Source organism: Entelurus aequoreus, linkage group LG15 (genome assembly GCF_033978785.1).
Source record: "Entelurus aequoreus isolate RoL-2023_Sb linkage group LG15, RoL_Eaeq_v1.1, whole genome shotgun sequence".
Taxonomy (NCBI): Eukaryota; Metazoa; Chordata; class Actinopteri; order Syngnathiformes; family Syngnathidae; genus Entelurus; species Entelurus aequoreus.
In genome coordinates, this window is record NC_084745.1 from 2,533,269 (window position 1) to 2,559,768 (window position 26,500).

At 40.4% G+C, this 26,500-nt stretch overlaps 1 protein-coding gene across 1 annotated transcript in view; it reads right to left on the bottom strand.

The window, feature by feature from the left end:
* The window catches only part of LOC133629694 (partitioning defective 3 homolog), a 799,726-nt gene that overhangs the window by 341,447 nt on the left and 431,779 nt on the right, over positions 1–26,500 (bottom strand). The window contains exon 16 of the mRNA XM_062020594.1: positions 4,851–5,037. Within this exon, the coding sequence (XP_061876578.1) occupies positions 4,851–5,037 (187 nt within the window). The remainder of the gene's footprint in view (positions 1–4,850; positions 5,038–26,500) is intronic.

Below are 26,500 nucleotides of genomic sequence, written 5' to 3' on the forward strand. Positions count from 1 at the left end.
TCATTTTTCCTGACTAAGATTCATTTTAGAATTTTGATGACATGTTTTAAATAGGTTAAAATACAATCTGCAATTTGTTAGAATATATAACAAATTGGACCGAGCTATATTTCTAACAAAGACAAATCATTATTTCTTCTAGATTTTCCAGAACAAAAATTTTAAAAGAAATTCAAAAGACTTTGAAATAAGATTTAAATTTGATTCTGCAGATTTTCTAGATTTGCCAGAATAATTTTAATCATAATAAATTTGAAGAAATATTTCACAAATATTTTTCGTCGAAAAAACAGAAGCTAAAATGAAGAAATAAATTAAATTGTATGTATTATTCTTTACAATAAAAAAAATATGTACTTGAACATTGATTTAAATTGTCAGGAAAGAAGAGGAAGGAATTTAAAAGGTAAAAAGGTATATGTGTTTAGAAATCCTAAAATCATTTTTAAGGTTGTATTTTTTCTCTAAAATTGTCTTTCTGAAAGTTATAAGAGGCAAAGTAAAAAAAAAAAAATGAATTTATTTAAACAAGTGAAGACCAAGTCTTTAAAATATTTTCTTGGATTTTTAAATTCTATTTGAGTTTTGTCTCTCTTAGAATTAAAAATGTCGGGCAAAGCGAGACCAGCTTGCTAGTAAATAAATACAATTTAAAAAATAGAGGCAGCTCACTGGTAAGTGCTGCTATTTGAGCTATTTTTAGAACAGGCCAGCAGGCTACTCATCTGGTCCTTACGGGCTACCTGGTGCCCGCGGGCACCGCGTTGGTGACCCCTGGATTAGAGAAACAACAAGGTCAGCGCTGCAATATGCACTATGCTGCTAACTAGGGGTGTAACGGTACACAACAATTTCGGTTCGGTACGTACCTCGGTTTAGAGGTCACGGTTCGGTTCATTTTCGGTACAGTAAGAAAACAACGAAATATAATTTTTTGGGGTATTTATTTACCAAATTTGTAAACAATGGCTTTATCCTTTTAACATTGGGAACACTATAACAGTCCTGCCCACGTTAATCAACATTAAACTGCCTCAAGTTGTTGCTCGGATTAAATAAAATGACAAAACTTTTCTTCTACATATAAAAAGTGCAACATTAAACAGTTTCAAGTAGGGATGTCCGATAATGGCTTTTTGCCGATATCCGATATTCCGATATTGTCCAACTCTTTAATTACCGATACTGATATCAACTGATACCGATATCAACCGATATATGCAGTCGTGGAATTAACACATTATTATGCCTAATTTGGACAACCAGGTATGGTGAAGATAAGGTACTTTTTAAAAAAATTAGTAAAATAAGATAAATAAATTAAAAACATTTTCTTGAATAAAAAAGAAAGTACAACAATATAAAAACAGTTACATAGAAACTAGTAATGAATGAAAATGAGTAAAATTAACTGTTAAAGGTTAGTACTATTATTGGAGCAGCAGCACACACAATCATGTGTGCTTACGGACTGTATCCCTTGCAGACTGTATTGATATATATTGATATATAATGTAGGAAGCAGAATATTAATAACAGAAAGAAACAACCCTTTTGTGTGAATGAGTGTAAATGGGGGAGGGAGGTTTTTTGGGTTGGTGCACTAATTGTAAGTGTATCTTGTGTTTTTTATGTTGATTTAATAAAAAAAAAAAAAAAAAAAAAACGATACCGATAATAAAAAAAACGATACCGATAATTTCCGATATTACATTTTAACGCATATATCGACATCTCTAGTTTCAAGTCAACTCATCATGCTTAATTTATTACAGCATTTGGGAAGCCTGTACCGTAATTTCCGGACTATAAGCCGCACCTGACTATAAGCCGCACCAGCTAAATTTAGGGGAAAATACAGATTGCTCCATATATAAGCCGCACCCGACTATAAGCCGCAGGGTTTTGCTGTGTAATTAGCGTAGTATATAGGGGTTCCTGCTACCACGGAGGGGATTGTCGGGACAGAGATGACTGTTTGGGAACGCAAAGCGTCCCATTTATTAACTATAAATCTTTCAATCATTCAATCAAACTTTCACATCTTCGACATGGCGAACAGCATTCGTGCAGAGTACAAATAATACAACGGTGCAAAGTAATACAAAGTGCTCGCCTGTAAGTTATCAAAATAACCAGCCTACCGGTATATGAAAAGTCAGTCTTTAATCATTGTGTCATCGTCTTCCTCCTGCGTACTAAAACCACCGAAATCCTCTTCGTCTGTGTCGGAGAAGAACAGGCCGTATATAAGCCGCACCCTTGTATAAGCCGCAGGGACCAGAACGAGGGGGGAAAGTAGCGGCTTATAGTCCGGAAATTACGGTAGTTGATTTTTATTATGTAAATGTTATATTTTTATCAACATGGGGCAGTATGGCGTAGTGGGTAGAGCGGCCGTGCCAGAAACCTGAGGGTTGCGGGTTCGCTCCCCGCCTCTCACCATCCGTTGTGTCCTTGGGCGGGACACTTTTACCCTTGCCCCCGGTGCCGCTCACACCGGTGAATGAATGAGTTGCAAAAATGAATGATGGGTTCTCACTTCTCTGCGAAGCGCTTTGAGTGCCTAGAAAAGCGCTATATAAATGTAATTCATTATTATTATTATTATTATTATTATTATTATTATTATTATTATTATTATTATTATTATTATTATTATTATTATTGTTATTATTATGTGATAGCAGGGACCCTGCCATTCACAACTAGGCTGCTGCATTACTAATGATTCATGTAACTATAGCTGGAAAAATGGTACAGTAGCAATAGGAGAGACTATTCATCCCTGAACACCATGGAGTTCATGCAGGCTTAATGATGCACTTACATTATAATATCAACTATCAGAGACAGAAACTCTTCATTTAACAAAATGTCCTTTTTTGCTGCTTCAACACAGCTCAATTTACACAGAAAAAGGTAAAGTGAAATAACAGACAGACAGGGCTTTGCTGTCCGTACACACACACACACACACACACACACACACACACACACACACACACACACACACACACACACACACACACACACACACACCGCAAAATGCAGCTTGTTAAGATTTTAGCTTAGCTTAACATGTTCGTGTGGAAACTCGTTCGGTACACATCCGAACCGAACCGGAACCCCTCGTACCGAAACGGTTCAATACAAATACACGTACCGTTACACCCCTACTGCTAATAGAATGTAGGATTAGACCTTTAAATGTGAACTAAAACGACATACTTTTGTACACAAGATGGCTTTAACCTTTGAAAAGCACGAGGACTAAATGTATCTCCACTTGGAATGAATTAGGGGGTCGCAGGATAGTTGTTGAACTCTCTCAGGCGACTTGGAGGTGGCGGAACTCGGCTTGGTTTATTATTTATATTTATCACCAACACAATTATGTCATCACGTTATATTGGACCTTTGCTACAAGATAGCGCCAATGTATGGTTGTCCCGGTACCGGTACCAAAATGGCATTTCGGTACTTTTCTAAATAAAAGGGACCACAAAAAATTGCATTATTGGCTTTATTTGAACAAAAAAATTTAGTGTACATGAAACATATGTTTATTATTGTAATTTAGTCCTTAAATAAAATAGTGAACATTGATTGATTGATTGATTGATACTTTTATTAGTAGGTTGCACAGTGAAGTACATATTCCGTACAATTGACCACTAAATGGTAACACCCGAATACGTTTTTCAACTTGTTTAAGTCGGGGTCGAAACATACTAGACAACTTGTCTTTTAGTAGTAAGTAAACAAACAAAGACTCCTAATTAGTCTATGCAGTAACATATTGTGCCACTTATCATTTTATTATTTTGACAAATTTGTAAAGGACAAGCTGTAAAAATGGATTATTAATCCACTTGTTCATTTACTGTTAATATCTGTTTATTTTCTGTTTTAACATGTTCTATCTACACTTCTGTTAAAATGTAATAATCACTTAGTCTTCTCTTCTTTGATACTTCACATTAGTTTTGGATGAGACCACACATTTAGGTATCGATGCGATACCAAGTAGTTACAGGATCATACATATATTCAAAGTCCTCATGTGTCCAGGGACGTATTTACTGACTTTATAAACATAATATGAATTTTACGAAGGAAAACATATTTTGTGACGATAAAAAAATATCAATGTAATCATAGTAGTATCGACTAGATACGCTCTTGTACTTGGTATCATTACAGTGGATGTCAGGTGAGCTATTTTATCCTCCTATGGTGTGTAGTGAAGCATGTTTAGCTATTCCGGTGTACTGAGTTTACATTATTCACCCAAGGAACTTTAATTATTAGAGAGTTCCGGTCGGACGGGACACATTCCGGGTGTTGTTGTTTCCGGATGAGGAGATGCTGCTCCGTTATTGATTGAAGTAAAGTGTGCATGTCATTAAAACAGTTAGCTCCATCTTTTGACACTTCTTCCACCCCCGTCCTTGCACGCTACACCGCTACAACAAAGAGGACGGGGAGAAGACGCTGTCGAAGTGGAGGCACGTCAATAAGACCCGCCCACAAAACGGCGCACCCTGAAGAGACTGTCAGAAAGTGACTTGAAGACTATGCAACATTTTGAGCAAAGAACCACCATCACATGTTATGTAGACCACAAGGAAGTCTTTTACATTTAGAAACAAATCATAATAATATGACTCCTTTAATGCGCCTTATAATCTGGTGCGCCTTATATATGAAAATAGACCTGAATATGAATTCAAATAGACCCGCTCATCGGCATAATCTTGTGCGCCCTATGGTCCGGGTATCTTTACACAGCACACCACTCATAAACACAGCTAATCCTCAACATCGGTAACCACACCGTTGCTCACCATTCGTTGTGGCCGGCCGGCACCTGGATCCACGGTCCCGGGTTGCCTCCGATGAAGCCCAGGTCTTCGTGGGAGCTCGAGGACGATTGGTCCGAGAAGTGCGGAGGGAGCACAGGCGGTCTGTCGTCTTCTATCAGCACAATGTCATCCTGGGGCATGTTCACAGTGGGGGAGAGCTGGTATGTACCTGGGACAGGGGGAACAAGACGGAATGGATCCGGTTGAAGTAAGCTCATTTGTAATTTGATGCCTGCAACATGTTTCAAAAAATAGTGATAAAGTTAAGGAATGCTCATCAAAGACTTATTTGGAACATCCCACAGGTGAACAGGCTAATTGGGAACAGGTGGGTGCCATGATTGGGTATAAAAGCAGCTTCCGTGAAATGCTCAGTCGTTCACAAACAAGGACGGGGCGAGGGGTCACCACTTTGTCAACAAATGCCTGAGTAAATTGTTTAAAGAACAACATTTCTCAACCAGCTATTGCAAGGAATTTAGGGATTTCACCATCTACGCTCCGTAATATCATCAACAAGTTCAGAGAGTCTGGAGAAATCCCTGCACGTAAGCCATGATACTACGGACTTTCCATCCAACAGGCGGTACTGCGTCAAAAAGCGACATCAGTGTGTAAAGGATATCGCCACGTGGGCTCAGGAACACTTCAGAAAACCACTGTCAGTAACTACAGTTGGTCGCTACATCTGTAAGTGCAAGTTAAAACTCTACTATGCAACGCCAAAGCCATTTATCAACAACACCCGGAATCGCTGCCAACTTCGCTGGGCCCGAGCTCTTCTAAGATGGACTAATATTGAATATAAGTTGAAAAGATTTTGCAAATCATTGTATATCTGTTTTTATTTACGAATTACACAAAGTGCCAACTTCACTGGTTTTGGGTTTTGTACTTGAGGTTGTGAAGTATAATAAGCACCGTCAGTTGGCGTAGCGAACGTCACAGTGAACCCGGTAAGGTAAAGAGGTTGTCACGGAAGTAAACAAGGTAGGAGTTGAACTTTGACCTACTCTTAATAACCAATTATAATAATTGTATATACATTCAATTATTATAATATATAAACACACACACACACCCACACACATATATATATATATATATATATACATACTGTACATATACATATATACATTCATACATATATACATACATACATATATATGTATACACACACACAGTTACTGTAACTGTACTATAACTGTAACTCTACTAGCTTTCTGTTGGCGTGTACAAAACATTTATTCTTTTGTTCCGCCACTTCACATTCAAGCTAGCTTAGCACCGCGGCTAGCAATGCTCGTCCTCTCCTCCCGCGTGAGTATCTGTGCTAACCCAGCTAACACATAAAGGTTAAAGAAAAATGCTAGCTAACGGTTTTCCCAAAGCAAAAAACATACTTAGAAATAATGTTGAGGGGGAAAAAAATAGCATTTGTCGTATTTTAGAAAATGTCTGTATTACTTTATTAAACATACCATTGTTTGAGAACGGGTTCATGGATTCATGAATCGCTCATGTTCTAATCGTGATGCATCAGAGAATCGACCATTTTTGTTCCACCTCTAGTCTGTGCATTAGAACAATTGAACAAACTTTAAAATGTTTTAATTTGATGTCAGTTTTTCCCATGTTTACAAACACACCGTCTGTGCCTGAAAGATGATTGGCGGATTCTAAGGAAGTGTTGTGTGTCCAGGGAAGCGTACACTTACGCAGATCAAAGTATTTTCATGGGAGAACAAACCTGGTGGAATTGTACTGTTTGTTATCATACAATTGGTAATAAAAGTTAAACATAGCGTTGGACTTTGTGTGATTTTTTTTTTTTTTAATGCAACAAAGTATTATATTAATTTCTGTTATTTCAAGTAAAAAAAACAACAACCTTCTTTTCAAAGTGTGGCGGTAATAAAAATGTGCGCCACATTCAATTAAATTTAGGGGAAACCCTGTATGATTAACGCAATATATTTTTGTAATTAATCACATGAGTTTAGGGTTCAGTTTGAGTTTATTTGGAACTTGCAAGCATACAACAATGATACATCACAATTTCCAGTTTCTCTTTTCAACATGTTCGAAAAGGAGCAGGAAGAAGCAGAGCTTATTTAATCATACCCCTTTTCTTGAACACAACAGTTGCTAAAACTTCTGTTCACTTCCTGTTCTCAATTTATTCACAATATACTCCATAAGTAATCACAATAAAAATAAATAAATAAACAAATAATACTCGGTGAAGTAAGTGACAATTCATATGGTGAGACGAGTAAGATTATTTTGAAAATGAACGGATGAATGAAATAAATTCAGAATGTTTATCATGGTTCTTCTTCTTTGTACTTTGTAAACACTTTAAGTTTGTACGGTATACCGGTATTAGTATAGTAACACAATACTGATGAATCATATTAGTATAGTTAGCTCCGCCACTCCCAGTCTGTGGAATGCTCTCCCTGACCACCTGAGGGCACCACAGACTGTGGATGCTTTTAAAAAAGGCTTAAAAACCCTTCTTTTAAAAAAAAAAGCCTTTTTTTAGATATATGCATACTAGTTTTAGCTGTGCATACTAGTTTTAGCTATTTGGCTGTTCTAGTTTTTATTTTATTTAAAAAAATATATATTTAATTTAATTTTATTTTATTTTATTTATCTTTTTATTATCTTTTTATTTTTTTATTATTATTTTTTTTACACACTCAAGCACTTTGAGGTTGTTTACTCAATGTAAAGTGATTTTTACAAATAAAATATATTATTATTATGATTATTATATTCTGTACTATACCGCCTCTAAAAAGTACTTACTACTAAAAGACAAGTTGTCTAGTATGTTCACTATTTTATTTAAGGACTAAATTGCAATAATAAACCAAATATATGCAATAATGTACCCTAAGATGTTTTGTTCAAATAAAGCCAATAATGCAATTGTTTGTGGGTCCCCTTTATTTAGAAAAGTATCAAAAAATATATAAGCAATTAAGTAAATAAGTTTGTCATTTTGTAGGTTCCATTCCAGTCTGTTGTAGCAATTGTCAGACCTTGTAGAACAGTGGTCTCCAACCACCGGTCCGCGGCCCGGTACCGGTCCGCGGACCGATTGGTACCGGGCCGCACAAGAAATTATTATTATTATTATTTTTTATTTTTTTTAATTAAATCAACATAAAAAACACAATATATACATTATATATCAATATATATCAATACAGTCTGCAGGTATACAGTCCGTAAGCACACATGATTGTATTTCTTTATGGGAATTAAAAAAAAAAAATAAATAAATAAATAAATACACACCACCCCCCACCCCTCCCCCCACCGGTCCGTGGGACACATTTTCAAGCATTGACCGGTCCGCAGCTACAAAAAGGTTGGGGACCACTGTTGTAGAAGGTTCTGTCTTGCAAAGCTAAATATCGTAAAAAAGCCTTTCAACAAACTCCCATCCAGACAACAATCAAGTCTCTTGAAGTCGCCGAAAAGTTGGAGGTTCCAGTCCTTGTATGAATTATCCTTCAGAATTCTTTCTCCGAGGACAAAGACACACCGGGGGAAGAGTTTCCTTGATTGGTATGCGGTCATGTACGACCTTCCCTGCAGCGGACTCCTTTGAGCTGCAGCAGTCCATAGATGTGCTGGCACCGGGTTGAGAGGAAGAACTGTTGCGGGCCAGGAGACGTGCCGACGAGGACCGAGGGAATCTGACGGCATTGTCTTGGTATGCCCGGGGAGACATTTCGAAGTCTGCAGGCAAAGTCAACACCGGCAGATTTCTAACACTTTCTTTTTTTTTTAGGAAATACCATTATTGATGTTTGCTCTGCCGGAGTTTTTATTCTCAAACATGCCTTTTGATGATGAAACGGCCGAGGGATGACACTGAGTCACCAGGAACTAGCAGACAAAAATATTTGCCTGGGATCTAACAGCTTTTTAATTTCATGCAGCGCACGTTGGGAATTTAATTGCAAACACCAATTATTGCAACTATGAGCTGTGTAATTCACTTTTGGGTTGTCGCTGGAACAAAATGAATGGAATGTAACTAGCAATTATTATTCTCCTGTTTGAATACTTTACATGCGTACTGGGCGATACTACAAATGCGGGTACCGATTCAATGCCAATACGAATACTTAATTATTTTAAGAATCATATTTTAATGGTTACATTTTTGATCACAATTATGTTCTGACAAAAACATAGGATGGCAGTGTAACTCCCTTTTTGGGTGACTAGTGTCGATGACAATGGAGGAGACAAGGAAACCGTAAGTAATAACAGTAGGTTAGAAATGTGTGAATGATCCGTGAGCAATGTTAGCTCGAGTTGTTGTGTAGCTAGCTTGGCCTTCCAATGTAAGACAATAGCACCACCGCCCTCAGGCAAAATAAAGAATGATTTTTACGAAAAACTACTTTTCATTGGATCAGTGCCTACTGTGTTTGGCAATGGATGAGAAAGTGAAACAATCCGTTATTACGTTAGCAAAGTAGCTTTTAGAGTAGAGTTGACTTCTACAGAGTCTCCTTCAAGCTGCTTTTCCGCCAAACATACACCACCACAGCAAGCTATCCATACACTTGGGTAAAACAGAATCCATATACTGTTTGGTTCCCACATTAACCTTAAGAAAGTCAATGACTTCACCATAAAAGTGGGTGACATTGTTATCACCAGGAAAGATGAGGTCACCTACCTAGGTTCCATTCTAGAGGCTAACCTTTCCTGTGATAAAATGGCAACCAAGGTAATCAGAAAGGTTAACCAACGAACGAGATTTCTCTACAGAATCTCCTCTCTGGTCAACAAAAGCACCATGAGGATTCTGGCGGGAACTATTGTTCAACCCTTTTTCGATTACGCATGCACCTCCTGGTACCCTAGCACCTCCAAAACCCTCAAATGTAAACTCCAAACATCTCAGAACAAGCTAGTCAGGTTACTTCTAGACCTCCACCCCAGATCCCACCTCACTCCTACCCACTTCTCCAAAGTGGGCTGGCTCAAGGTGGAGGACAGAGTTAAACAACTTGCACTGAGCCTAGTCTATAAAATGCGCTACACCTCCCTGATACCGAAGTACATGTCAAACTACTTCCTTAACGTAAATGACCGCCATAACCACAACACCAGGGGGAGCTCCACTAACCACGTTAAACCCAGATTCCGAACTAACAAAGGTCTTAACTCATTCTCCTTCTATGCCACATCAATGTGACTGGACTTTCACAATGTTATGTCAGACCCACTCGACATCCGTTGCTTTCGGTCTCCCCTAGAGGGAGGGGGGGGGTTACCCACATATGCGGTCCTCTCCAAGGTTTCTCATAGTCATTCACCGACGTCCCACTGGGGTGAGTTTTTCCTTGCCCGTATGTGGGCTCTGTACCGAGGATGTCGTTGTGGCTTGTACAGCCCTTTGAGACACTTGTGATTTAGGGCTATATAAATAAACATTGATTGATTGAATGTGGAATGCGCTCCCAACAGGTATAAAAGAAAGGGCATCTCTATCCTCCTTCAAAACCGCAATAAAAGTTCACCTCCAGGCATCTACAACCCTAAACTAACACCCTCCCCGGATTGCTAATAATCAAATGCTAATAATAAAATGTCAACAATAAAATGCAGATACTTCTGATCTCTCTCTCTCTCTCTCTCTCTCTCTCTCTCTCTCTCTCTCTCTCTCTCTCTCTCTCTCTCTCTCTCTCTCTCTCTCTCTCTCTCTCTTTCTATGTCCACTACTTGCTGTCCATATCCTACCCCCCCGCCCCCTCCACACCCCTGATTGTAAATAATGTAAATAATTCAATGTGATTATCTTGTGTGATGACTGTATTATGATGATAGTATATATGATAGTATATATCTGTATCATGAATCAATTTAAGTGGACCCCGACTTAAACAAGTTGAAAAACGTATTCGGGTGTTACCATTTAGTGGTCAATTGGAATATGTACTTCACTGTGCAACCTACTAATAAAAGTCTCAATCAATCAATCAATCAATCAATCAGCAGCCTCTCCATATGTTCATGCATAAATGTCCACTGTTTAGATATTCTTTTAACATTCCGACTCATTCTATGACGCAGACTAGCAGTGATACGCTCGAATTGCTTCGACAAGTTGGACGTTTTTTTATGGTTTCTTTCTTTGATTAAGAGACATTGTTCACTTCTTCTCCTTACCATGGTTGAAAAACAATGTGATGTCATTTTCGAGCTATAAGCTAATGCTAGCGAGTAAGACTGGATGTTTTGGACTGGAAGGACAACAGCAAAGCTGAATACTTTGTTTTCCTGAGGAAGCTTAGGTCCTTTAATGTGTGCAGCAAGCTGTTGGAGATCTTTTATCAGTCTGTTGTGGTCGGTGCCCTGTACTTTGCAGTGGTTTGTTGGGGGTGCAGCACCAGCAAAAGGGACTTAAACCGGATTGACAAACTGATCCGGAAAGCCGGCCAATCTATTGTCACGCAGTTGGAGGCCAGGAGGACACCGGACAAACTGCTGGCCATCATGGACAATCCTGCCCACCCACTCCACCAGTGGAGTTCATACTCCAACAGGCTCCTTCAGCTTTGTTCCCACAGTGTTCCATTCTAGAACTCCTTCATTCTGTACTCCATTCAGCTGTAAAATCGCTGGCCATACAGCAATAGATGATATCTGTCTATTACCTGACCACTTCAATGTTAGCTACCTGTATTTGTTTACAATGTAAAATGGTAAATGGGTTATACTTGTATAGCGCTTTTCTACCTTCAAGGCACTCAAAGCGCTTTGACACTATTTCCACATTCACCCATTATAGTAATATTGGACGGGGTAATTGGGATTTGTTATATATTGTATATATTATAGTATATATATAATATAATATAATAGTATATCAGTATATAGTATATACTGTATATACAATATGTAAATATTACATGTTATATTGCTACTATTGTACATTTTTAGTCTACTTTGACGCAAATCCCATAGGGGTGATGGACGGAAGGGCAGCCCCTGGGAGCTGCGGCCTGCCACCATGCCCCCCTCCCCCCCTCCCATCTGTTGCTAGATATCTCGAGATGTATGTTGTAATATGTCCACTACGGGTTTGTCTAATCTTGAACGGGTTTGTGCTGAAAACAAAGTTTCATTGTACTTGTGCAATGACAATAAAAACCTATCCTATCCTACGTTATACCTGCATTATCCTTTCCATCCGTACCCTTTCCATTCTTTGTAACTGAGCTACTGTGTGGACTTGTGGATCAATAAAGTTTGTCGGTGTGTAAAATGTCACAAATGAGACCAGTGTATTTGTTGGCACCCCCATTAGCTGTGCTCTTAAAAAAAAAACAAAGAAAAACTGAATCTAAGGAATCCGATCAGAATGAACGTCCAAGACAGTCCTAATCTCCAATATACTTGTTTTACCCCCCACCAAATATCACCAAGATCTAACCAGAAAGACTAGAAAACAATGGCGCCTGCTTCACCTTGTTCAACATAATGCCTTCAAATGAGGAACACGTGGAGAAGAAAACAGGTATAATTAAGTGCTACCTTGATTTGAAAGAGGAACATAATTAGCAACACTGCATTGCTGCTCCATTAGAGCAATACAATCCACATTAAAGTATGTCTACCCTCTTTGTGCCTGCAGTGGGACTATGATAAGATTGCACTGAAAAAGAAATGTAATACATAAACATTAAACACAGTATAATAAAATATGTAAATGACTTTCTAAAGGAAACGGTTATGTAAGAATGTTTATGTGGAGGTGGCAAGCAAGCAATATTCCTGTTAATATTCATTCTTTATATTGACGATAACTGGGGCAGGTTTTGTATTCTCTCTTGTTAGAATAATTATGTATAAGTTATCGCACGACTCTTATGCTTAAAGGCCGTTGCTATAGTTATTAGCTATTGTGCTCAAGTTGTACTTTTCTATCTGTGCAAGGACAAAACTTGTTATCAGCCGCAGATATTGTGTTTGTCTTAGCCAGCCAAGGACTTCAAGGACCTCAACGAAGATAAGACGACAGCACGCAGACGAAGCAGAGACAAGGCGAAATCACAAGGCCCCCAGCACATTCCATCACGTATTGTGCGTACTGGAGCTGCTTTACATGATATGTGTGACCACTCCTTTTAGAGGCGGCCTCAGTGACGTTGACTGGGGAACTCCTGAATAAATAGAGGAACTCGGGAGCTGTACCTTAGAGCGTAGGGCGAGACTGTGACTGAGTGTGCAGCTCCATGCGTTCTCCTCATGAGCTAAATTGAACTGCATTATTCCTTGCTTCTTGTCTGTTTAATAGATGTCATCAGTGTTTGAACCTGACATCTCTCAATACTGAAGGCATTAGCAGGTATGTGTGACACCCTATGGAAGATTGTTGGGGGCCTATGGAGTTCCTCCAAAACTGGTCACTCTCATGGGGATATTCTACCGTCACTTTGAATGCAGCGTCATTGTTAATGGTGAGCCCGCCACATGGTTCACTGTGGAGTCTGGTGTGCGGCAAGGGTGTACCATAGACTGGGTCATGGGGAATACAACTGACAGACCCAGGGGTATCCAGTGCACTTTGTTCTCCCAACTTGAAGATCTAGATTTTGCTGTCCTTGCGCCAAAGCACACCCATCTGCAGGAGAAAACTGACAGACTGAACAAATTCGCCCAACGGGTACGTCTGAACATAAATGTGTCCAAAACACAAGTGATGTGCATTAATGCCACTCCAGATGTACCAATCACAGTGAATGGACACACCCTCGACTATGTTGAGGACTTTACCTATCTGGGAAGTCTTGTCAGTAAGGACAACTCTGCACAAAAGGACATTAGAGCAAGATTCAGAAAGGCATAGGTCTCTGCACTGCTGACTTGTCTTCACTCAAGATGATCCCCTGCTGGGCCCAGTATGGACTGGACTCTGACATTATTATCTGTATCCACTCGGCATCCATTGCACCGGTCACCCAGGGTGGGGTCCCAACATCTGCGGTCCCTTCCAAGGTTTCTCGTTCCCATTGGGTTGAGTTTTTTTCTTGCCCTGATGTGGGATCTGAGCCGAGGATGTTGTGATTAACACTTGTGATTAGGGGCTATAGAAGTCAACTTTGATTGATTGATTGATTGATTGATTGATAGTTCCACGTTTTAGAACTGTCCGTCTTACCTAAATTAACACACTCGAATGGCGACGCATTTAAGAATCAAGCATTTTCCTGACCCCTATTTTAAGGTGCCCTAGGGGTTATCCAGTCAGCCTCATAGACCGGAGATCAAAGGTCCAGATCACCAGGTGTCCCCCCACATATGCGGTCCTGTCCAAGGTTTCTGATTGTTCCCATTGGGTTGAGTTTTTTCTAGCCCTGATGTGGGATCTGAGCCAAGGATGAGACATTTGTGATTGAGGGCTATATAAATAAACTTTGATTGATTGATTAAATGTTAGTTTTTGCTGTCCATAGAAAGTCTCTAGTCGGCATAGTGGAAGTCGCATGATTCTCCATCTCGCTGAGGTACACGCGACCCCAAGGCCGGTTGTGGTCAGCTGTGTGGAAGCTATTTGAGGCAGAAATGTTCTCCTCCCCTTCGGCAGACGGAGACAAATGAGCTCCGTGGCGAGAAAGGCCACCTGGCAACGTCCATTCAAACGGATCAGTGCCTCACTTCTCTGTTCCCCGGCATTGTAACCAAGGCATCACCCGCTGACACATTGAGCTGCACGGTGAGAGGTCGCACTAATAGAACTGCTCCACCTTCCTTCCTCCATCTGTGGCCATCACATGCACTTCTACTTTCTGCTCTCAAATTTCATTCTTCCCTCGTGGTTTTATCCATCTTGGGGTTCTTTACGGCCTATTGATCAGCCTGATGGAGGGAACATTAGTTAAGCCTCCATTCAGACCATACATGTATATATAGAAGTAGGTAATCCCACTAAGTACACGCCTGGAAACTAAAGCTGCAGAACTTTAGCGTGGTCTTCTAAGAACGTGGGATTTATTCATCAATGCAATTGCAGAGAAAAGGCCGGTCCATACTCCTGTTCGGGAAAAACTCAATTGAATGGCTCGAATGTTAACAACTCTGAGACCTTTATTAGTCACGGGGGGTTGAGATAGAGAGCCTTCAGGGACGCTGGGAGAAAAAAAAACGTTGAGCTATTGAATTGAGTTTAATTATTGTATCTTTATTTGATTCATACCAAGAAACACTTCAATCAAATTCCGTAAAGGCTGAATGGAGGCAGGCTCCTTCAGTTCTACATGTTCAGAGGATTCACATTTTTATTGGACACACTTCCTTGTGGTCTAGAGAATATGTATTGGATATGTTTAGGTGTTCATTTTACATCCATAACCCCTTTTTGAGTCTGTTGACAAACAGTTCTTACGAACAAAATGACACTACCCCCCTGTCCAAATGTATCAGAATTGATCTTTTGAAGATGTTGTCTATTAAAAATAAGTTTTGAAAAGCAACTTTTTTTAGACTGATTGATTGATTGAGACTTTTATTAGTAGATTGCACAGTACAGTACATATTCCGTACAATTGACCACTAAATGGTAACACCCGAATAAGTTTTTCAACTTGTTTAAGTCGGGGTCCACGTAAATTAAATCATGGTTGAAAATAAACATTTTAAGCGTTATATAGCACATGCGTCCAACTCAACATTAAACCTTTAACCGACAAAACAACAACGGATAAAACAATGTGCACGTTTTTGCCGCACAGCTTTTTGAAGCAGGGTTTTGAGGCATGATACTGATAAAGCATGCTCCCAAGGCAGGGTCCGTACAGCTTTTCCACGGCCAAATTCAAGCCCTTTTTAAGGACTCATTCAAGATCAACTTTCCAGTTTTTCCAGTACCCTTAAAAAGGCGAAAACCAGCGTGAATCAATATATAGCCTTTTTGCTTGAGGGCACCAAATGCTGTCTGTAGGAAAAATAGGGAAACTCTGCTAAAAGCTAAGCCTAACATTGAAGCAGCAGTTATCGTTAACTGAATGGGGCATAGAAAATGAAGCAGTGTGACTGTTCAATGTCATTGGTGTTTGCAAACGTGTCTCCATTTGAGTTGTTTTTCACATTTCTTGTTCTTTTTCGTACTTACAGCACTCAATGACATTGAATATTACAGATTGATTCACAGCGTCTTTGTGCCTGTCAACTGCATAATGTGATATAAACACACGCACCCTCAAAATGTCAATTTCACTCATTTATTAACAAAACTGTTCCACATGAATATAAGGATAACAAATTAAAGGGAAATATTGTGTTTGTTTCACAACACCTCAGTCACCTTTCATTAAGCACATCTAGCCTTATAACTGTGGCTATGCTAACAAATGAACAAAAAGACAATAGTTTACCTTTTTTTGCTTTCACTGAGGTAGCCAAGCAAGTTAAGTAGACAACGGAAATAATAGAGCAAGAAATGCACACAACCATGTTGTGTAAAAACTACAAAATCATTAGTATTAACTCAGCTCTAAGTCTAAGTTGCCCCACTGTCCTCTTGGGGGCGACACAGAGGCGTGTATACGGCTCTGGCATGACAACAACTTAAAGGCCTACTGAAAGCCACTACTAGCGACCACGCAGTCTGATAGTTTATATATCAATGACGAAATCTTAACATTTCAACACATGCCAATACGGCCGGGTTAACTTATAAAGTGACATTTTAAATTTCCCGGCACACTTCCGGTTGAAAACGTCTAGATATGATGACGTATGCGCGTGACGTCACGGCGGCAACGGAAGTATTGGTACCCAATGTCTCACCATACAAAAAGCTCTGTTTTCATCGAAAAATTCCACAGTATTCTGGACATCTGTGTTGGTGAATCTTTTGCAATTAGTTTAATGAACAATGGAGACTGCAAAGAAGAAAGCTGTAGGTACGATCGGTGTATTAGCGGCGGACTTTGAGTTGGATAGCAGACGCGCTACCGTGAGTACAGCTTTGGCTTCCAAACATTTGATCGCTTGCCCGTACGTGCGTGGCGCTATGTGCATGTCACGTACGTAACTTTGGGGGAATATATGTTTCTTGCAGACTCTGATGGCGGCCGGGTTGTCGTCGAAAGCTACAACGCCCGCCGCCGCCGTGCCGTAGCTAAGTTAGCTTCAATGGCGTCGTTAGCAACAGCATTTTTAAGTCTTGCCAACCTGAAATTTATTAACCGTGTATTTACATGTCCATGGTTTAATAGTATTGTTGATCTTATGTATATCCTTCCAGTCAGTGGTTTATTTATTTTGTTTCTATCTGCATTTGAGCACGATGCTATCACGTTAGCTCAGTAGCTAAAGAGCTTCACCGATGTATTGTCGTGGAGATAAAAGTCACTGTGAATGTCCATTTTGCGTTCTCGACTCTCATTTTCAAGAGGATATAGTATCCCAGGTGGTTTAAAATACAAATCCGTGATCCACAATAGAAAAAGGAGAGAGTGTGGAATCCAATGAGCCAGCTTGTACCTAAGTTACGGTCAGAGCGAAAAAAGATACGTCCTCCACTGCATTCTAGTCCTTCACTTTCACGTTCCTCATCCACGAATCTTTCATCCTCGGGTCTCGGTCTGAATCTCTCTCGCTGCATTGTAAACAATAGGGAAATGTGAGCAGCCCTATCCCCTGTGACATCACGCTACTTCCGGTATAGGCAAGGCTTTTTTTATCAGCGACCAAAAGTTGCGAACTTTATCGTCGTTGTTCTCTACTAAATCCTTTCAGCAAAAATATGGCAATATCGCGAAATGATCAAGTATGACACATAGAATGGATCTGCTATCCCCGTTTAAATTTTAAAAAATCATTTCAGTAGACGTTTAATGTAAGGGCTAATGTAAGATCAAGCGTGTAGCTTTCATTTTTAAGGAAACTTATTTTGTTTTGTTTTTCCATTTTCTAATTAGCCTATGGAGTCAGACTGACTCAATCTCTATCTCCGGGTTGCGGAGGAGATCTTGCCCCAAGTGGAGGAGTTCAAGTACCTCGGAGTCTTGTTCACGAGTGAGGGAAGATCGGATCGTGAGATCGACAGGCGGATCGGTGCGGCGTCTTCAGTAATGCGGACGCCGTATCGGTCCGTTGTGGTGAAGAAGGAGCTGAGCCAGAAGGCAAAGCTCTCAATTTACCGGTCGATCTACGTTCCCATCCTCACCTATGGTCATGAGCTTTGGGTTATGACCGAAAGGACAAGATCACGGGTACAAGCGGCCGAAATGAGTTTCGGGGCTCTCCCTTAGAGATAGGGTGAAAAGCTCTGCCATCCAGGAGAAGCTCAAAGTAAAGTCACTGCTCCTCCACATGGAGAGGAGCCAGATGAGGTGGTTCGGGCATCTGGTCAGGATGCCACCCGAACGCCTCCCTAGGGAGGTGTTTCGGGCATGTCCGACCGGTAGGAGGCCACGGGAAAGACCCAGGACACATTGGGAAGACTATCTCTCCCGGCTGGCCTGGGAACACCTCGGGATCCCCCGGGAGGAGCTGGACGAAGTGGCTGCTGCCCCCGCGACCCCACCTCGGATAAGCGGAAGAAGATGGATGGATGGATGGATGGAGTCAGACTGCCGAGAAATATGATGAACATTTTCAAGCACTTCACCTAAAATTCTAGCACTTTTCAAACCTTGAAAACACAACATTAAAATGCAGGTATTTCCAAGGTTTTTAAGCACCCGTACGAACCCTGCCAAGGGTCACACACCCCCTCCCAGGTTTGAGAAGGACCGCACGACAGGGAGATGTTCTTTCCTGTGTGACAACAGGAAGTTCACGCACCTTGTTTCCCACCTCGCCTGTTTTGGGAACTCGGCCAAGCGGTCGCCTCATAAGACGGCGTCGGTCCGCGGGCTTCAATTTTCACCGCAGCGTGTGGGTCTGACACCCAGCTGCACTTTTCAGTGGGACAGAACGGAAGGCAAAGCAGAGTGTGATAACGACCTTTGCATTAAGCCCTTGCTGTCACCGTCACACTGCGCACTTCATAGTCCCTTTCACCCTAAGTCCCTGCTTTTTTTTCCCTCTGCGAGAAAAGGAAAAGTTTTCTCCTTTCACTCCCCAAAGGCAAAACGGTGGGTGGTTAGAATATGGAAGTGGGGGAAAGAGAAGAATTCTATTGCCAGAAACTCATTTAATTGAAAGCGGGAGTGGAGCATACTGCACTTCACCCCCTGCTTGTTATGGATTCAGCCGGGGGGGCATGACGTGGACCTGCATGGCGGGCACGTGTGACGCCCCAGCTGACAATACCACACACTGCATGCTTTACCCAGGCAAGAACTGGATGTGTGTGCTCTCAAACACACCATCACAGGTTTTAAAAGTGCTGAGCATTACTTCCAAAGTCATCTGGCTGAAGTGTCATGCGGTCTCTTCCGAGGTTTCTCGATTGTACCCGTTGGGTTGGGGACATATTTCTGTTTAGGAATACAATATTCATTTTATTCTGTCCATTTTGTCAACTTAGGGCGTTCAATCGTTCGCAAGGGGACTGCTTGGTTTGTCTCGGAAGACGACATCCGAGTAGAATTCATCAGTTCATAGACTTAGATTGGTTTTTGGAGTATACATATTTGGAGTTTTGGCACCAACCTTTGGACTTGATCTGACCCATCTAAATCTAAGACTAGATCTGACCAATCTAAGTCTAAGACTAGATCTGACCAATCTAAGTCTAAAACTAGATCTGACCAATCTAAGTCTAAGACTAAATGTGACCAATCTAAGTCTAAGACTAGATCTGACCAATCTAAGTCTAAGGCTAGATCTGACCAATTTAAGTCTGAGACTAGATCTGACCAATTTAAGTATAAGACTAGATGTGACCAATCTAAGTCTAAGACTACATCTGACCAATCAAAGTCTAAGACTAAATCTGACCAATCTAAGTCTAAGACTAGATCTGACCAATCTAAGTCTAAGACTAGATGTGACCAATCTAAGTCTAAGACTACATCTGACCAATCTAAGTCTAAGACTAAATCTGACCAATCTAAGTCTAAGACTAAATCTGACCAATCTAAGTCTAAGACTAGACCTGACCAATCTAAATCTAAGACTAGACCTGACTAATCTAAGTCTAAGGCTAGATCTGACCAATTTAAGTCTGAGACTAGATCTGACCAATTTAAGTCTAAGACTAGATGTAAACCAATCTAAGTCTAAGACTACATCTGACCAATCTAAGTCCAAGACTAAATCTGACCAATCTAAGTATAAGACTAAATCTGACCAATCTAAGTCTAAGACTAGATCTGACCAATCTAAGTCTAAGACTAGATGTGACCAATCTAAGTCTAAGACTAAATCTGACCAATCTAAGTCTAAGACTAAATCTGACCAATCTAAGTCTAAGACTAAATCTGACCAATCTAAGTCTAAGACTAGATCTGACCAATCTAAGTCTAAGAGTAGATGTGAGCAATCCAAGTCTAAGACAAGATCTGACCAATCTAAATCTAAGACTAGATTTGATCAACCTAAGTCTAAGACTCTATTTGACCAACGTAACTCTAAGACTAAATGTGACCAATCTAAGTCTAAGACTAGATCTGAACAATCTAAATTTAAGACTAGATCTGATCAATCTAAGTCTAAGACTAGACCTGACCAATATAAGTCTAAGACTAGACCTGACCAATCGAAGTCTAAGACTAGATCTGACCAATCTAGGTCTAAGACTAGATCTCACCAATCTAAGTCTAAGGCTAGATCTGACCAATTTAAGTCTGAGACTAGATCTGACCAATTTAAGTCTAAGACTAGATGTGACCAATCTAAGTCTAAGACTACATCTGACAAATCTAAGTCTAAGACTAAATCTGACCAATCTAAGTATAAGACTAAATCTGACCAATCTAAGTCTAAGACTAGATCTGACCAATCTAAGTCTAAGAGTAGATGTGAGCAATCCAAGTCTAAGACAAGATCTGACCAATCTAAATCTAAGACTAGATTTCATCAACCTAAGTCTAAGACTCTGTTTGACCAACGTAAGTCTAAGACTAGATCTGACCAATCTAAGTATAAGACTAGATCCGACCAGTTTAAGTCTAAGACTAGATCTGATCATTCTAAGTCTAAGACTAGATGTGACCAATCTAAGTCTAAGACTAGATGTGACCAATCTAAGTCTAAGACTGCATCGGACCAATCTAAGTCTAAGACTAGATCTGACCAATCTAAGTCTAAATGTGACCAATCTAAATATAATACTAGATCTGACCAATCCAAGTCTAAGACTAGATCTGACCAATCTAAGTCTAAGACTAGATCTGACCAATTTAAGTCTAAGACTAGATCTGAACAACTAAGTCTAAGACTAGATCTGACCAACCTAAGTCTAAGACTAGATCTGACCAACCTATGTCTAAGACTCTATCTGACCAACGTAAGTCTAAGACTAGATCTGACCAATCTAGGTCTAAGACTTGAGCTGACCAATCTAAGTCTAAGACTAGATGTGACCAATCTAAGTCTAAGACTAGATCTGATTTGCTCACATTGTCAGTAGAGCCATAATAAATTAATAAAAGAAGCAAACTTCATGAATGTTTTTTGTGAGCAACAAGTATGTGCTCCAATCACTATCACACAAAAATAAGAGTTGTAGAAATGATTGGAAACTCAAGACAGCCATGACATGGGGCGGTATAGCTCGGTTGGTAGAGCGGCCGTGCCAGCAACTTGAGGGTTCCAGGTTCGATCCCCGCTTCCGCCATCCCAGTCACTGCCGTTGTGTCCTTGGGCAAGACACTTTACCCACCTGCTCCCAGTGCCACCCACACTGCTTTAAATGGAACTTAGAATGTAAAGCGCTTTGAGTCACTAGAGAAAAGCGCTATATAAATATAATTCACTTCACTTCACATGATGCGACTGCAGATCATCCCAAGGGTCAACCAAACGACAAAGTCACATTTACTACCTAAAACAATTTGTAGTGTTTCCTTCCCATCAGCAATGTAAATAATGGAGCGATGAAGACCCGTCATAGCCGCTAGGCACGGGTTAATGAGGGCAGGACTCAGAGGCAGCCTGAAGAAAAAGGACTGACACTTTGACTCGCAGTGAGTCTAAGCCTCCACGGAGCTTTGGTTGTGACGGGAACTTACAGCTCTAACATGCACTCCCGCCCTCGTACCTAAAACTTTTCCACTTGACTCGTTTGACACCGAGTCTGCAGGATGAGACGGGCCCTGGGCACCCTTCAACTTTCAATCGGGGGAAAAAAAAGAACTCAAACTTTTTTTTTGCCGTCAGTGCACACGCAGATATCACTCGTATTGCACTCTGAACAGCCAGGAGAATGAATTACTGAACAGAAAGGAAAACCCCAACCAATTTCAAATAATTCCATTCAGAACGAGGTCGGGAAAGAAGCCAAAGACGGAGAGTCAAAGGCAAAGATTCATTGTTCGAAGCCTAATGATCTTGACAGTTAGTCAATAGGGGTGTAACAGTGTGTAGTTTTTTCCCGGCACCTAAGCGTTGGACAGGTCTAAAAAAATAAACCGCATCTCCCGGAGTCCTCTGCGAAGCGCCAATGTGGGGGTGTGGAATGCGGTAAGCAGGAAGGGACGTTTGTTCGTAGTTAAGAGGAATCGTTTGTTGGATATTTCTTGAAAAATGTCATCAAAATCTATCCATGACTATTTGGGGTTATGTTGCTAACAAACAGACAGACAAACCTTGGTGAAAACATGACCTCTTTGGCGGAGCTGAGGTATGAAAGTCAAGGTTTCCAAGGTGACAGAGCCAGCGGGACACGGTGCAGCCAACGGAGTACCGTATTTTCCGGACTATAGGGCGCACTTAACATAATTGTTTTCCCCTCAAAACTCGACAGTGCGCCTTACAACGGAATAATTCTGTTTTTTCTTACCGACCTCGGAGCAATTTAATTTGGTACATGGTGTAATGATAAGTGTGACCAGTAGATGGCAGTCACACATAAGAGAAACGTGTAGGCTGCATTGTGACTCAAGTAAACAACACCGACATGTTATATGTTCCATTGAAAATATAGAACATTACACACGGCGCTCAACAATATATCAAAATGTTTTAGTAGGACTTTGGTAAGCTATGAAGCCACACCACTTGATGGATTGTACTGTGCTTCAATATACAAGTAGTATTATAGTAAATGTTTCAAAAATGTTTGAAAAGGTAGCACATCCCAAAATTAAGACTAGTAGGACAAAATACTCACATTTCACTTGATTTATTGCTCACATCAAAAAAGAGGAACGCTTACGCGTTTCGGCACGTGGCCTTCGTCAGAGCGTTTAAGAGTACATACAATTTCAGTGTCAATTTATACATACACACACACTCAGAGTTCACAACTGGGAATTGGATCCAATTACTGGGGAACCAATCACATGTCTTCTTCCTTGCTGATGCTGGGACCAATTTTCAGGTGGAGCTTCTGCAAAACACTGTTGTTAGGACTAGCATACACTAGATGGCACTGGACTGGATACTGGATGACTACAATGACACAGAAGGAACAATTATGTTAAAAAACATTTTAGGCTATAGTCATCATTGAGTCCATTTGGTGTCATAGTATTGAGTGTGTAGATCCAGAACATTTCTCTCTGTGATAGTTTTTTCAAAATATCTCCTCCTCTTTTGGGCATCATGATTTGTTCAATCCCATAGAATCTTAATGAAGAGGGTGAACCGTGGTTTGCTTCAGAGTAATGTCTTGCAATGGCATAGTCCATATTGCCTGTACGAATTGCTGTTTTGTGCTCAGATATTCTTTGTTTTAGCGGCCTTTTGGTTTTTCCAATGTAGGCTAAGCTACAGGGACATAATAGCATGTAGACCACATGAGTTGACTTACAGTTGATGAATTCCCTTATTGGAATTTTCTTCCCAGTGTGAGGATGGTTAAATGATTTAGTTTTTGTTGTATTGTTACAGGAGGTCACCCAAATGGAAGAGAAAATGTTGAAGTCATTGGACTCATTCAAGATACAACTCAAACAATACAAAATGAAGAAATACCAACGTGATTTGAATGACTACAAAGAGGGAACAGTTTACCAATGGCAAAAACCAACCTACAGAGGAAGACAGAGAATCAGAGCCAAACCAGGTGTCTATCGTCAATCTGATGACTATCCCTCAGCTGTGAGTGACCAATCAAGTGAGAGTGAGGATCTGACAACCAACCGCAGAGCACCTTTTTTAGATCTACCCCACCCACACCAACGTGGAAGAGGAAGAGGAAGACGAGGCGGGGCAAACGAGGGAAGAGGTCCACCCAGGAGATCCCCAAGACAATTCAATCACCCATAGTGAATCTGTCTAAAGTTCCACTCACCCCAGCCCAAACCTCAGTTCTAAATAAAGGTCTTTCATTTGCAGTAACCAACAAAGTCAATGCTTTCAACCTAAAAGTTGACACCTATAAGTTCATGAGACAACTTCATTTGAAACACTTTTTCTCTCCTCTCCATAAAAATGCAGCATATTCAACTGAACAGTCATCACAAAGTGAAGAGAGTAAAACTGGAACACAAAAACCTTCTCCCTTTGCTCCAAAGTCATCATTTTGCCCTTTCACCAACCTAAGCCCTGCGATTTTGACATTTAACAAATTAGTTGAGAATGATCTTGAAAAAATGTTAAAAAAAGATAAAGGCCCAAAATACTCAAACTTGAGTTCTGAAGAGCGCAATGCATTAGAAGAGTTGGAGAACAATCCAGAAATCACTATCCGCTCAGCAGACAAAGCAGGAGCTGTGTGTATCCTTGACACTGAATACTACCATCAGAAAATGCTTGAACTTTTGAACAGCCCCACCTACAGGAAGCTAGAGAAAAATCCTATGGATGAATTTAAATCTGAAATTGACAGTCTGCTGAAAGTTGCATTCGAATCAAACTGGATCACAAAAAATGAGCATGCCTATCTGACTAACCAGCACCCAGTCACCCCCATCATATATTGTCTTCCCAAAATCCATAAACATCCTACAGAACCCCCATTGAGGCCAATAGTCTCAGGAAGAGGCTCAGTGACTGAACCATTGTCAAAATATGTTGACTTCTTCTTGAAAGATTTTGTGAAAGACCTACCCGCCTACCTTGGAGACACAAAAGATGTACTTAACTGTCTGACTGAATATACTGCAAATCAGAATACAATATTGGTGTCTCTTGATGTTGAAAACCTATATGGTTGCATTCCCCATGAAGATGCTTTGAACTCTGTGGCCTATTACCTATCCAAGAGAGAAGCAACACACAATCCCCCTAATGAATTTCTATTAGAATTGTTACACTATGTACTGAGTCACAACTACATGCTGTATGACTCCAAATGGTATCTCCAACAAGCAGGGACTGCGATGGGGACCGCAACAGCGCCCTCTGTAGCTGGATTAGTGGTAGGGAAATGGGAAGAAGAAGTCATACATGACCCAAATAGTAACCCTTACCATTCAAATATAAAACTGTACAAACGATACATTGATGACATCCTGATATTTTGGGAGGGGACGCAAGAAGAATTGATGGACTTTGTGAAATATCTCAACAATAGTTCAGCGTTCCTTAAATTCACCTGTGAACATAGCACTGAAAAGATTAATTATTTGGATTTGAGCATACATAAAGATGAAACAGGAGCTATTCACACTTCTATTTATAGAAAAGATATGGAACGAAATTCAATATTACATGCCACAAGCAATCATCCCAAACCCCTAAAGGACAATATCCCAGTGGGTCAGTTTTTGAGGCTCAAACGCAACTGTTCAGACCTTGAGGACTTTCACTCCAAAGAAATAATCATGGCTGCTCGGTTCAAAGAAAGAGGTTATGCCTCTAACTCTATTCAGAAAGCCATACAGCGAGCTAATACTACTGCTCGTACTGATCTCCTGTCCAACATTCAGAAAACTAAGAATCCAAGCCGGGCCTGTTTCTCCACTGAATTCAACCATTGTGCTTCACAAATAAAGGAGACACTCAAGAAACACTGGCATGTGCTCCAAGCAGAAGAAACACTAAAGGACCTCTGCAAATCCCCACCTCTTTTTGCTTTCAGGAGAGCGCCTACAATTAAAAACATGGTCATGTATAAGAATATGATTCCCAAAAAGACCACCACATGGTTGACAACAACAACAACAACAGGCATGTATAGATGTGGTAACTGTGCCTGCTGTAACAATACAACAAAAACTAAATCATTTAACCATCCTCACACTGGGAAGAAAATTCCAATAAGGGAATTCATCAACTGTAAGTCAACTCATGTGGTCTACATGCTATTATGTCCCTGTAGCTTAGCCTACATTGGAAAAACCAAAAGGCCGCTAAAACAAAGAATATCTGAGCACAAAACAGCAATTCGTACAGGCAATATGGACTATGCCATTGCAAGACATTACTCTGAAGCAAACCACGGTTCACCCTCTTCATTAAGATTCTATGGGATTGAACAAATCATGATGCCCAAAAGAGGAGGAGATATTTTGAAAAAACTATCACAGAGAGAAATGTTCTGGATCTACACACTCAATACTATGACACCAAATGGACTCAATGAT